Source organism: Apodemus sylvaticus, chromosome 7, assembly GCF_947179515.1.
Source record: "Apodemus sylvaticus chromosome 7, mApoSyl1.1, whole genome shotgun sequence".
Taxonomy (NCBI): domain Eukaryota; kingdom Metazoa; phylum Chordata; class Mammalia; order Rodentia; family Muridae; genus Apodemus; species Apodemus sylvaticus.
Genome location: NC_067478.1, coordinates 82,997,246 through 83,011,373, shown reverse-complemented (window position 1 = coordinate 83,011,373; position 14,128 = coordinate 82,997,246). Strand labels below are relative to the sequence as shown.

Sequence of the window (14,128 nt, the reverse complement as noted above, 5' to 3'; positions counted from 1 at the left end):
AAAGGCAACACACACAACTGGGCTCCAGGGCTAGCCAAGTGCAGGTTTTGTGAAGACTTGGTGCTTTCAGATGGCCTTGGCATCTCTCCGCTGGTCGTATTTAGGGTGGAACTTTCTGAACAGGTTGTGTGTAGAATGAGAGACACCTGGCAGCATTGGGGATTGGGAAGGAACAGCTCTGAAGGAACAGACCTGTCAGATGGAAGGATGGACTCAACTTAGCTATGTGTATGATAAGGAAGAGAACCTCCCCAGGGAAGAGGCCGCCATCACAGGCTACCTGAGCAGCCTGTTGCTGGGTGTGTTCTAGAAGAGGCAGATGCCTTTGACAGACATACTGTAGAAGAGAATCTGTGTGTAGAAAGCTTCTGATGACTTGAGCCTGCGTCTTGCATGTGTACCTCCAGTGTGCACACACCGAGGGCCGCTCACATGGCACACACTGTCCTTTGTCCTTACGGTGGTGCTGAGGTGAAACCCAGGGCCCCTCACATGCTAGTGAGCGAGCGCCACACTGAGCTGCACCCAGCCATTGTCCCCGTTTTACCAGGGAAGCAACTGAGATTCGGGAAATTTATAATTTGCCTGTGGGTCAGAGCTGACAAGTGGCAGCCAAGCCCTGCTGCCAGTCGGTCACCATGCCAACAGTGCGTGAATATGTCTGATGTTCAGGCTGCTGAAGAAATAGCGGAGCTGGCAGGTGCCTCGCCTCTACCAGCCCCGAGTTGCCATGTTTCAATATCTTAGAAGTGTCCTTCCAAAGTGATTTTTCTTTGCTTTTCTCCGACATGATGTCTGTATATAAGGAGGATGAAGAGGCCTCTCACCACTGTCCTCTCAGGAATACCTCTTTAGCCACTTCCTATCCATGGTAGGCTCCGCGTAGTCAGCACACTGGCTGTGGCAGCTCTAGAAGGAGAGGCCAGCTCTGCAGGATAGGGAGGGTTTCTAGAAGCTGAGGCACGCATGGACAAAGAGCTGGGTGAGTGTCTCAGGATCATTTGTGCCAAGGCTTGCTCAGCCTGAAGTGTAGCACAGGACAGAATTAGAAGAAACTAAGGGGAAAGGGGTTGTTTTGTTTGTTTTTGTTTTTCCAGACAGATTTTCTCTGTGTAGCCCCAGCTGCCCTAGAACTTGCTCTGTAGACCAGGCTGTCCTTGAACTCACAGAAATCAGCCTGCCTCTGTCTCTCTGCCTCAGCCTCTGCCTGAGTGCTGGCTTTAAAGGCTAGTGGAACCACCGCCCAGCTAAAGGAAAGGTTTTCTAAGATTCATGGTTTTGTCGAGGTCCAGCTTTGGACGGTCATGAGAATCATGGCACGCCGCTCCATTCTCCAGCAGGTAGAGCAACTTGAGAGAGAGAGAGAGAGCAGGCTGTCAGCTGGTCCCCGTCAGATCCTCTGTTCTCAGGCGGAGGCTTCATTTCAGGTCAATACTGAATGCTTATAGGTTCTTCATCAAATCTGTCCTCCTGTTTCTAGCTGACCAGCCTCCATTACTCCTGTCTCCTTCCTATATGCCACCATCCCTGCCGCTATCCCCCACCCACATTTGTTGGCCTAGAAGAGTCAAGGCAGACTTATAACCCCCTGTAGCCCAGTTTTTATAAGTGACTCTCACCCTTTGGGGTCCTGTTTGACTTTTTCCCCCGACCTTTGGCAGAGGTTTTCTAGAAGCTTCCCCTTTATTCCTGCCCTGCTTGCTGATGTACTACAGAGATGAGTCGCCCTCCTTTCTGACATCTGCCCTTGCATTGTGACTTTGGGAACCATGGACACTATTACCTTTAGCAAAGCCTGGTGTATACAGTGATGTGAGTGTGGGTCCCAGAACAGTGAAGCCATGCACTGGAGACAGAGATGCTTTGGTGAAGCCCAGTGCATGCTGCCGCCCTTAATTCAGATCCCCTCGGGGCAGGAGGCCTAAGTGTTAAAGTGATTCTTTCTGGAGAACCCCCCACACCCCCCACACCCCCCACACCCACACCCCCGCTGTCCTTACACTAGCACTTGGGGCCTTCTAGGAAAGCACGCTTCCATTTGTTCTGGTAGTGAGGGGTGCCAAGCTACATGAACTGCTACTCTGCTTGCCGCTTCTGACTCAGGTTCCTTTTCACACCCACCCTGGGAAGTGCGTGTCACGGCACCATTTTGGTAGGAGCTGCCCTGGCCTGACCTGAGATGCCTGTGAAACCTTGAGTTTTCCTTTTCCTCTCTGTCCCTCCCCCTCCCCTCTTTCTAAAGGCTGGGTCTCACTGCCTAACCCAGGCTGGCCTTAAACTCAGGATCCTCCAGATCAGGTTTATGTTTTCAGTTCATGAAAGAAATTCCAGAATGGGTTGGTGAGAGGGCTCAGTGGGTGAAGCACTGACCACGCAACCCTGACAGCTTGTAAAGGTGGAAGAAGAGGAGTAGCTCCCCAAATCAACCTGACTTCCACAAGTGCACCACAGCATCTACATACTCTCACGTACATTACACATATACTCTATCGATCGATCGTCATAGAGAAATTTCACAGGTCATTTACCACAGGTTTTGTAAAGAAATGGTTCTAACAGTTTGCCACACTGCAGGCGAGCACAAAACCCGCATCCTTGTCTCCCCATTTGGACAGAGGACCTTGATGGTTCTTGATGCCGTTCCATCAAGCAGGCTTAGTCTCTGGACATTTAACCTGTGACTCCGTGGGAGAGCGGCTGAATACAAGTTAGGGAGCCAGTGTTGTGGGTGCTGCTGGAATGTGGAAAGCCAAAGGGCCTGTCTGCGGGGACCACCTATTCACGAAGCGCTGTATCAGGAGAACTGGTGTGGAACGTGTGCTCTTAACTGCTGAGCCATCTCGCCAGCCCTTACTGGCGTCTCTTAAGGGTGAATGAGCAAAGCTTACCACTGTTAGTCTAGGAAACTTAGATGCCCTTGTACCTGTGTCTGTGTGGTCCTGGCTCCTATAAGGCTGTTTGCCACCAGCCAGCAGGAGGCCAGCCTGGGCACAGCACTGGGCACATACTGTGCCAAAATTTTCCTCCAAATGCTGCAAGTTTCAGAGCTAGCCCTGCCTTCTGCTGCCTGCAGTCTCACTGTCTTCCAATTAACAAGTGAAGATAAGGTGGGGTTTCGTCTTTGAGCCCAGTCAGCTTCCAGCCTGGTAAGGGATAAAGTGCTGACAGCCTTGCTGGGGTTTAGACAGTACCCCTCAGAGCCTCCCAGGGGTGGGCAAACATACCGTTGGTTTCTCATTTACTCTTAAAACCCAGTAAATGAATAAGGATGAGTCAACATTGACAGATTCAACAGTTACGCAAGCTGGCCCAGAGTCCCCCGGGGGGGGGGGGGGGGTGGATCCTCACTGTGCGTTTTGTCCCTTACTTGTTTGGGTGATCATGCTACCCTCTGCCCCCTCTGGGTTCTTGGAAGACATGGTCTCTGTATTATTTATAGATCCTTCTGTAAGCCTGGCTGTTCTCTTGCTCCTGAAGTGGCAATAAAGGGCGCCCAAGGGTTCGCGTCCCTGGTCAGTGGGTCAGTCTTACAGCCAGCCACCGGTCATCAGGTCTCACCTGAGAACTTTGAGTCCCCGCTCAGCATTCTTCCTGAACTGACTCCCCATCCTGTGGAGCCCTCGGTGCTTATCACAGACCTTCCACTGGCGTCAGGGTTTTGGAGCCTTGAAACAGCCCTTCCTGTCAGATGAGGGACCTTAAGGGTAAGGGGAGGCTGCCTGGCCCCAGACTTTGTGTACTCTGGTGATAATGACCTGGAGCCTGTCTCCGCTTCCCTCATTCTTGGCCCTTGTATTCTTTCCTTTATACCTGTGTTAGCTTCCTGTCACTGGAACAAAATACCCAAGAAAATCAACTTAGGAGGAGGAAAGGTTTGTCCTAGCTCATGGTGCCAGAGGTCTCAGTTCATAATTTGTCCTTGTGGCTTTGGAGCCTGTGGTGAGAGATATATCATGGCAAGGAGCATGTTGGGCAAAGCCGCGTGCATCTTATTCTGACTGGGAAACAGAAAGGAAGCCATTGGGGACCCAGCTCCCAAATTCCAGTCCAGGGCATATCCCAGCGTCTTCTTCCAAAATTTTTCTCATTTATATTTATTTTGTGTGGTGGGGTAGGTAGGTTATGTTGTGAAGCTTGTGTGGAGGTCAAAGGACAACCTGCAAGAGTCTGTTTTCTCCTTCCGCCCAACTCAGGCTTAGTGTAAGCACCATTACTCACTGAGCCATCCCGTCACCCCAAGTGGGAGGAGGGAAGGAGTGGGGGGAAGGACCCTGGGGATTGAACTCGGGTCATCAGACTTGATGACAGATGCCTTTACAACTGAATCATCTGACCAGCCCCAACCTAACTTCCTTTAATCAGGCTTTGCCCCCTAAAAGTTTCATTATATCTTATTAGCGTCACATACTTAGGACCAAGTCTCAACATGGGAACCCTTGGGCACCAGCAAGATCCTCACACGGCAGCTCCCTAGTCCCTCTCTACCCCTTCCCAGCACAACTTCTGAGTCAGGGGTGCTTCATTTTCATCTGGTATGGGGGGTTGTGATGGTTAAGGATCAAACACAGGGTCCCACACACTCTAGGCAAACCTTCTGCTGCTGAGCTGTGACCTCAGCCCTCGATCTGGTTTATAATCTCAGTTGTTTCTTCCAGACCAAAGGCTGCTTGCTACCCTGGAAACTAAAAATTGGGTAACTTACTTGTTTATTGTCCTGGGCTCTATCTATTAGCAAGCAGCCTGTGGGGTAGGCTCCAGCACAGGTCCAGACAGATCAGCTTCGTTGCTCAAGTCCCCTGACCCCTCCTGAGGATGCAGTGAAGCAAGAATCAAGCTGAGTCTTCCCCACCCAGACTGCTTGTGGCTATTTTGCCATCTCTGTGTGACAGAGGAGCGAGCCCTCAGCTGGGCACTCAGGAAGGCTGACTTGCCAAGTGATGACCTTACGATCTGGGGTATTTCCAGGCCTGTGAGCATTACTCAGGAAACCAGACAGGAGGGCGCGTAAGGGAAGCAGAACCCACAAGACCTTTGAAAAGCCTGGCTGGGGGCTTAGATCTGGAGAATCCTCATTTTCAGGTCTAAAAAAAAATCCGAAAGGGGAGAAAGAGAACAGACAGGAAAGCTCATGGGAGGGGTGATCTGGAAATGGGAGGGGTGAAAATATCAAGATCCAGGATTATGTTAGGGAAGAGAGGCACTTGCCACCAAACTTTGCCATCTGTTCCCGATTGATCACAGTCCTTAAAATATCTGCCCAAGATCAGAGGTGGCTCAGCAGTAAACCCCTGATGACCTGAGTTTGAGCCCTAGAAAGGGAGAAGAAAACCAACTGCTGAATGCTGTCCTCCACCTCCACATACATGTCACAGCATGTGTGTACCCATGTGTACACAACTAATAACTGTTTAAATGTTTTAAATCTCTGAACAAGGGATGGGGATTTAGCATTTCATTTATACAACACATGCAGCACATATAACACACATGTACACATACACTCATTTGCATGTACTGTGACATGTACACACATGCATATATTTTAAAAATAGGAATGGGATTTTTTTTTAAGTATAGTCTTTATAGGGAAGTAACTAGGGGTGGTTAGAAAGGGTAGAGGCTAGAAAGAGATGACGGGCCTTGACTGAAAGCAGGCAGTCCGGGGCCTGAAGTGTCCACCACTGATCCAGCGGACTCTTTAGACTTAGAGCTGCTGTGGGGCCAGGAAGAAGGAGTCAAACATGACTCCAAGAGCTAACTCCTGAAAGATAGGGAGGGGAGGTGCTAAACCAGGGCTTTTAAAGGAGGAGCAGGGTTCTGGGGAAGTTAATGAGTTTGAAATGTAATGGAAGTGTTACATACTACCCAAGAAAAGAGTTGGATCTATGAATCTGGAACAACAAAAAAAAAAACCCACTTCAGTAATTCTTTTTACATTTAGTGTGTGCATGTGAGTGTGTGTGTGTGTGTGTGTGTGTGTGTGAGAGTGAGAGTGTGTGTGTGAGAGTGTGTGTGAGACAAAGTGTGTGTGTGTGTGTGATCATTTCTCTTACTAGGTAGGTTCTGAGGATATGACTCAGATCGTCGAGCTTGATGACAAGTGCCTCCCTTCCCTGTGCACCTCGCTGCCATATTTCTATGTACACAAGCAATGTGGTTGAAGCCATGGACTTAGATGGTGTCAAATAGGCATGGGGAGTGAGGTCAGGCTCAGCCGTGTGCAAGCTCTCATGAAAGTGAAGGAGCCGTAGGCGGCACCAGCAGTGGCAGTGGGAGACACCTGGGCTGGTTCTAAGGCAGAGGCCAAGGCCATGGATACAGGCCAGAAGCCCCTCAACGCTAGAGTTCTCCATGAGCTCATCTGGGAGCTGAGTATAAGCTAATGAAGATGGGTGTGGCCCGGCTCACACCCCCAGGTGGTTTATTTCTTCTAGAGTAAGAAGTGTCTTAAACCCCTATTTGCTGTAGGACTTGATGTTGTCAGGCTGGCCCCAGCTCCTCTAACACCAGTGCCAGCTGGCTAGCATTGGCAGTTTGGGCACATGTGGTAGCCTCTCCCTCGTTGTGTCTTACAAGGGGCTGCATGGGAGTTGGCATCACCCGACACCCGGGGAAGCTCACCCTGCTTCTCCTGCTCTGTCTCCTAGAGTCTGTCATAGGGAACTGCATGGAAAGAAGTTCTCCTGGACAAGCAATGGAGCTGCCGGATCACAACGGCCTTGGGTACCCAGCCCGGCCCTTAGTCAGTGAGCACCTCAGGTCCCGGACCCTCCAGAGACACCACACGATCCAGAACAGCGACGATGCTTATGTATGTCAGCCCTCCTGCTGCTTGGAGGTGGGATGGTGCCAGTCCCAGCCTGAAAGCAGAGTGTCCCCTTCTGCCACCTTCTCAGAGGCCAGCCCTCTGCAAGCTGTGGAGACCGGTTTTCCATTGGCTCTCCATAACAGAGCAGCCTTAACAGGAGAATCTTTCATCCATTTTGTTAGACTTGGGAATCAAATGATCAGTTGGGCAGTGGTGGCGCACGCCTGTAATCCCAGCACTCTGGGCGGCAGAGGCAGGCGGATTTCTGAGGTCGAGGCCAGCCTGGTCTACAGAGTGAGTTCCAGGACAGCCAAAGCTATACAGAGAAACCCTGTCTCGAAAAAACCAAATCCAAAAAACAAAAAACCAACCAAACAAAAAAGGAATCAAATGATCTGGCATCCAGGGTCTTAACCTCTCCCAGAAATCTAAATCAGGCTTCGATATATGAACCCTCAATTTTTGGTCTATTCTTGGCAGCTGTTTTGCTGTCTTTGGCTTTCTTTTCTTTTTTTTTTTCTTTCTTTTTTTAAGATTTATTTATTTAATATATGCAAACACACTGTAGCTGTCTTCAGACAACTCAGAAGAGGGTGTCAGATCTCATTATGCATGGTTGTGAGGCACCATGTGGTTGCTGGGATTTGAACTCAGGACCTTCGGAAGAGCAGTCAGTGCTCTTAACTGCTGAGCCATCTCTCCAGCCCTGTCTTTGTCTTTCTAAAGAATTGACCTGTCAGAGCAAGTCTTGTCAACTGGGACACACCCAGCCGTGGTAGCACCTTATGGATGCCATCAGGCAGCCACTTGGGGTTGTTCAAATGTGAATGTGTTAAGGTTACACAAAATTACAAATTTTGTTTTGCTGTAACAGTTATATGTCACATACACAGGAGCCACGGTGTTACACAGGACACTTGAGAATAGAGCTGTCAAAGCTCACTGTCTGCAGATGGGCTGGGGAGGGGACAGGGGTCCCCAGAGAATGGCACATTGTCTAGCACTCACTCCTGCTGGTTCCTCTCCACAGGTACAGCTGGATACCTTGCCAGGCATGAGCCTGGTGGCAGGAAAGGCTCTGAGCTCTGCCCGGATGTCAGATGCAGTTCTTAGTCAGTCTTCACTCATGGGCAGCCAGCAGTTTCAGGATGAGGAAGATGAAGGTAAGGCCTTGCCCATGGCCACCCCTGGCAATAGTTCACTGGGTGAGGTGCTATGTACAGTGTTGCCCCCCACGCATTCCCCCCCTCCTGTGGTGAGCACCTTTTAGGGGTTCTGGCTTCTGTCAGCACAGGGACATCACAGTCTAAGGTCAGTGCTGAAGCAGGATACACCTCCAACAATAGCTGTCTCTCAGCTTCTCCTTACAGGGCTTCATCTTTGTGGAACATTTATTTCTATGTCTTTGTAGAGCCAGGGTGGGAGACCATAAATAGAACCTGGTGACAGACAGGTCCACCCTTTCTAAGGTCTACAGGCAAAGCCTAGGAAGTCTTCCTTTGTGAAGACATCACGAGAGTAGTGCCCATGTCCTGGCTTGGGTCCTGAGTATGCTGGCCTCCTGAGGGTAGTGTTTATTAGTGTGACACCCGGGAAAAAGTGGCCTGGCCCTGTTCCTGTATATAGTACTCACTACTGTTGTCCTTCCCCACAACCACAAGAAAAGGCTCCTGAAGGGTTTCTCATCTTCACCTCCATATGTCAGTTGCGCATAAGGGTGGTGAAAGGTAGGGGCAGGTGGTCAGGAAGGGTCCCTTAAGTCTGAAGAGCCTGCTGTGGCCCAAATCAGAGCTGGCCTGGACTGGGCTGCTAGACAAGCACCTCCACAGCCTCCTCTCTCTTGTCCCACCTGCTCCCCCCAACCCTGCCACCTCACAGGTTCTTTTTGGTCTTGCAGAATGTGGGGTGAGCCTGGGCCATGAGCACCCAGGCCTGGGTGATGGCAGTCTGCATTTAAACTCCTCTCGCTATCCAGCTACGTGTGTTACAGACATCATGCTCAACCACAAGCACCCAGAGGTCTCCTTCAGCATGGAACAGGCCGGCGTGTAGCAGGATATGGAGAGTGAGTGCCACCCTGGTCAGGGCCCAGTGCCAGCTCCTGGTCCCCTCAATGTGTTCATTCCATGTATAGAACCCCACTAAACTTGAGAGACACTGTTTCTGTGCAACCTTCCCAGCCTGCCTGTTTATTCATTAAGTATGTGTTAGTTTTGAGGTGGGCTGAGGTCTTCATTATAGAGATAAGGTGCGTGGCCCACCTCATGTTATAGATGCTATGGCTCTAGTGAGATCCATAAGCTACAGCTGCACAGGCCAAAGGCCAGTGACCTTTGGGCAGCACACTGAAGGAGCTAATCTCTACTCTCCATCCTGAAGAGTGAAACCCAGCCAGAAAAGGGAAGAACGCAGATCCAGTGAGGCTCCTTCAGTGGTGGCTTTTATTGTTTGGCTCATTTTGGTGCTGGGCACGGAACCCAGGGCGATGCAAACCCTCTACCACAGAGCCCCGACCCCAGTGCCAACCAGACTTTTTAGCGGGTAAGCTGTAAGCAGAGAATATGTAGTCCGAGGCCCATGCTGACAAGGCGGGAGGCTCATTGGCCCTGTCGGCCTAGCAGAGGTTGCATGGATGGTAAGTACTAGTGACTCTATCTCTACAGAGACAGAAGGACTTGAAGAAAGTAAAGCCACAGGCAGAGGCATGGCCGAGCCTCAGAGTGGCAAGGCTCATACAGTGGCAAAGACTTCATTGAGGGCCTGAGGGCCTGAGGGCCTGTGACTCGCTGACAGAACTTGGGTGTGGACGCACAGGGCCTTGAGTCCCACCCCCAGTACCTTGAGTCCCACCCCCCAGAGGGTAGGGAGAGAGGGTGAAGAATCATATCCCTCTCCTTCAAGATGGCCCTGTCTGCCTCCTAGGTCCGAGTACAGCTCCGGGAGGAGGCTGAGTCTAGACCAATAGACCAACAGTGTCCAGCAGCGTCGTACCACTCCACCATCTGTGTCTCCGCCAGAACAGTGCAGCTCCTTTCCCCACACTGGGCACCAGTAGGCCGTCGCTTGGGTTGCGAGGGATTTTTGCCATGTTTGCTTGTATGACCAAGGCACCAAGGAAATAAACAGGAAATCCGTGTCCTCCATCTTTCATGAGCCAGCATCTGGTGTGCTTGAGTTGAGGTCTGCTGTTTGGAGGTTTGCTTGTGTTTCATTTTGGGAAGTTTCCTTTGGAGATAACTTATTCTCTTTGCCTTGCCCACCCCTCCCCCCTTGAGCGCTCCCCCCTCCTTCCCTCCACCTTCCCCCTCCTTCCCTCCGCCTCCTCCTCTCTGTTTGTTTTCTCCTACCATTTCTGAGGTAGAGGAACCAGAGGTTAGTATTCAGGGGCTGAACCTCAGGAGCCTCCCTCCATAGCCTGACCAGGACCAGCCTCTCTCCCTCTGCGCCGGTCTACCAGGAACAAATGCTAGACTGGAGCTTGGTGGCCAAGAAAGGGAGAGGACAGGGACAGTGGCCCCTGCCTTTGGAGAATGGAATGGAAGAAAAAACTGAGCATGGACTCTGGCCCAGGCTCCTGCTGGCCTCTACTAGAATCATATCTGGCCCAGCAGAATTCCATCAGATCCCAGCATAGGCTGAATGGCCTGGTGCTGACAGGTTGTCAACCAGAATGGCTCAGCGTAGGCCCCTCTGGTGTGTGGTTCAGTTCTCCTCCAGTCACCAATTGGTTCCCCCTCATGAGTGAACACCCAGGAGTGGTGCGCTGTGCTGTTTATGTGGTCTCCATTCTTATTCTTACTGCGTTATAAAAAGGACTGTTGGTCCATTCATGTGCTCATATATATGAGTGTGTACATGCCCTTTCCTTCTGGCCTCTTTGTCACAGACAGGAATCAGAGGCTGTATCAGGTCCCTTAACCTTCTCCTCTCCCCAGCATCCTCAACCTCTACATTTTAATTCTTGATCATGTAGGAATTGTTTTTTGATAAATGTTGATATTATTGTTATTATTGTTATTATTAATAAAGATAAAAAGGATTTTTTTTTTGTTTAAAAGTGAAATGTTTAACCAGATTCTGTGCTATTGAACTGTGGCTTGCACCTTCTGTTTGAAGCGTTTTCCTTGGCTTTGGCATCATGAGCCACTCTCCTGTGCCCGCGGCGGATGGACGGATGGACGCAGTGGCCTCCCTTCCCCAGCCGAAGCAGCATATATGCAGTAGCTACTGTTCTTGTCATTACCTTTCTCTCTGCAGTCAGAAACCAAAGTCTGGGGCTAAACAAGGCCTGGCTTCTTTTCTGGTCTTCAAAACCGGAGAGTGATGGTCCCTGCCCTGACTCCCAGCCCTCATTTCTGAGAGCCAGGGGCCACCAACCTCTGAACACGCACGGAAGAAAGCTGTTGCCTACCATGGCATCCGGATGTTACCAGCAGGGTCCCTCCCCATCTTATCCTTCCACACCCACCCTGAAAGCTTACTCCTGAGCCCAATGTCCCTTGAATGGATTTGTTTTCAGTGTGAGAGCTTGGCTGGGGACCTGTTCCGTGGTCGCATATCCTCCGTCTCCCCTCCAATACCCCCTCCACTTTAGGTGTCACTAATTACTAGCCAGAAGTCTGACTCCCTAGAAAGCCTGATGAGCCATTGTCGGCTTGCAGCCCCGCCCTGCTGCTCCCCACGCTCAGCCTGACCTGTTTCCATGGTACTGGATTGATGGAAGAGCAGAGAGCACCCTCCAGAGCCACCCAGACGAAAGCCAGTGAGCCTGTTAACCGTGCCATCTTGCGAACTATTTTCAAGATCACCATTGCTTTATATTGTAGTAACCAATATGCGCAGTCTATGTTGAATGTATATGAACCTACTTTGCTTTTTCTGTTCTTTGAAAATGTAAGAGTTTTTTTTTCCTTTCTCAGTTCTGTTGCGCTAAATAATAATGATAATAATAATCTCTAGATTCAAGTTGCTAAGAGCTTTTGTCCTTGTTTGTGTGGGACATCTACAACTTAGTAACTTGGTTGGCCTGTAGGAGGTTGTGGAAATAAAAACCTGATTATGTTCTAATGCTGATACATTGTTTGCCTGTACAGTTCAGAGTCTAGTTGGGAGAATCACATGGGGTAGGGGTGGAGGTGACCCAGGTGTCTGGAGAAGTCCCCAGGCTTAGGGTGGGGCTTTGAGTAACACATTTCTCACCTTGCCTCTTGGCCTCCAAGCCTGGCAAGTCAGACTCACATTGTGTCCAGGCAGCCATGTGGACTCTAACCCCTCAGAAGGGACACATTTGTGTTTGCAGAGTTGGATGAGAAATGGATTCCTTGGGGTCCTCAGGAGGAGAACCTTGAATTGACCCTGGCTGAAGCCTTTATGGAGTGACCTCCCTCAGCTGTAGAACAGAAAGGCTTTTGCTATTGTTTTCCCTTGTCTGTTCCTAGATTCCAGGTAGAGGGCAAAATTTCCAACAGGGCCCCAGGTACTACTGAGAGAGCTGAAGTCTCATGAGAGGAAAGATCAGTGATTTAAGGGAATGCTGAGCTTTGTAGAAAGAGTGCTGGAAGGATGTCTCAGTGGTTATGAACACCAACTTCCTGCAATTTACACCGCATAGAACTCCAATTCCAAGGGACCTGACATGCCTCCCAGACTCCTGTGTACAGATAACATACAGTCATACAGATACAAAACTCTTAAAGGGGGAGGGGCATATAGGAAAGCCTTTAAGGCTAGAATTACCATGAACTGCTCAGAGCGAAAGGAGCCTTCTCAGCTGAGCAAGCCCCTGGAAGTCCCAAAGGTGTCCGCACTGCACAGCAGCGCACAGAAGTGAGCTGGCTTTGGAACCAGCAATGGGCCCAGAGGACTCCCAAAAGGTCAGTACACCTTTTGCCACTGCTTTGTCTGCAAAGTTTTTGGCTAGAGGTCGGGTGGGTACCCAGAGGCATCCAGATTCACTCTGGGATCTGAACCTGATTATCTCTGCCCTCCAGGAAGGAGAGACTTCCTGACTTTGTACTGGAGCCAGGCCCCGCCCACTCAACCACGGAGACCTTAGTTTCCTGAACAGAAGGCAGGAACATCATTCAGAGCTGGTGACAGTGTCCTCACCATAACAGGACTTTCAAACAGGAAGCACTGGGGAATCCAGTCTGCTGAGGGAGACCCTCCCCAGCCCCAGCTCCCATTCCTGCTAACACTATCCTTAATCGGGTACATAGTCCCAGAAGGGGCTGGTACTACTGAAGGCCTGTGCCCTTCTGTGACCCTTTGCCAGTCTGAGAAGCTTTGGTGTACCAATGTCATTCATTCAGTAAATGTTTGGTGTCTCTGGTGCCAGGCCCATCAAAGGACAGAGTCCTTGCACTGCCCTGTGCAGATCTGCTATGTTGAGACAGACATTGTGAAATGGGCTACGTTCACGGCTGCCGAAGCTGCCAGCACTCCCGAAAGTGTCGTCGGCCTCCTAGGCCAGCACTCGCTGGTCCGATCCAGGAGTTACTTTGGTGGTTCCCAAGATGAGGGAGTGTGGGTAGTGAGAGAAACGCCAGTAATAGGCACTGTCCTCACTCCCTGGACCAACCCTGGTCACCCAACACCTCTGACCATGGCCAACCCCCATCTTGATCTGTAATGAGCCCATTTTACTGTTGATTTGTCCAGAAGGACTGACTCCCTGTCCAGGACAGTGAGGAGCTATTTAGACTAGTTCAAGCCAAATGTCCTCTGATAAAGTGACAGTCACTAGCAAGTAAGTATGGGGAAGATGGGGAGGAAAGAGCATGGTGCGTACACCCATAACCTCAGCACAGAAACCATGGCAGGAGGATTACCCCGAGTTTGAGACCAGCCTGGATTACACCAAGACAGGAGCACACTTAAGGCTCAGTCAGGTTGTTCCAGAGTCCTCTTCCCTGATGTCTTGGATCCCAGTCCACAAGCCATGTTCCTGAATAGAGTACGAAGGTTTTGGAAGTGAAGAAATCACCATCAGAGAACTAGAGAACAGACCCGGTCCCTAGCCCCAGGGGCCCCTCCAAGCTGAGGGACAAGAATGCTCTTAGCAGATCTCAGCTGCTGTTTTTTCTGACAGGCAAACTACCAAATAGGGGGGAGGGTAGACATGGTGTCCAGCCTTACAGGGGTATCTCAAGTTTACGGAAAGTGAGTTGAGGACCACAGAAGTGAGAAAATGTTAAGTTTGATTAGGATTAGCCACCACGATTCCAGTAATGAGCCAAAGAAAAAGGTACAACTGTGGGAAGCAGCCTGGAGGCCAAAAAGTAAACTGCTTACATTCCCCCGTTTCCCCAAAAGGTCTTA

The 14,128-nt window shown here is 50.4% G+C and overlaps 1 protein-coding gene across 2 annotated transcripts in view; it reads left to right on the top strand.

Moving 5' to 3' along the window:
* The window catches only part of Sik3 (SIK family kinase 3), a 213,849-nt gene extending 201,968 nt beyond the window's left edge, over positions 1 to 11,881 (top strand). For both annotated transcript variants that reach the window (XM_052188424.1, XM_052188422.1), the window contains exons 22-25: positions 6,648 to 6,811; positions 7,839 to 7,971; positions 8,706 to 8,873; positions 9,731 to 11,881. In XM_052188424.1, coding sequence (XP_052044384.1) covers positions 6,648 to 6,811; positions 7,839 to 7,971; positions 8,706 to 8,860 — 452 coding nt within the window. In that variant the 3' untranslated portion in view covers positions 8,861 to 8,873; positions 9,731 to 11,881. The remainder of the gene's footprint in view (positions 1 to 6,647; positions 6,812 to 7,838; positions 7,972 to 8,705; positions 8,874 to 9,730) is intronic.
* The last annotated feature ends 2,247 nt before the right edge of the window (positions 11,882 to 14,128 follow it).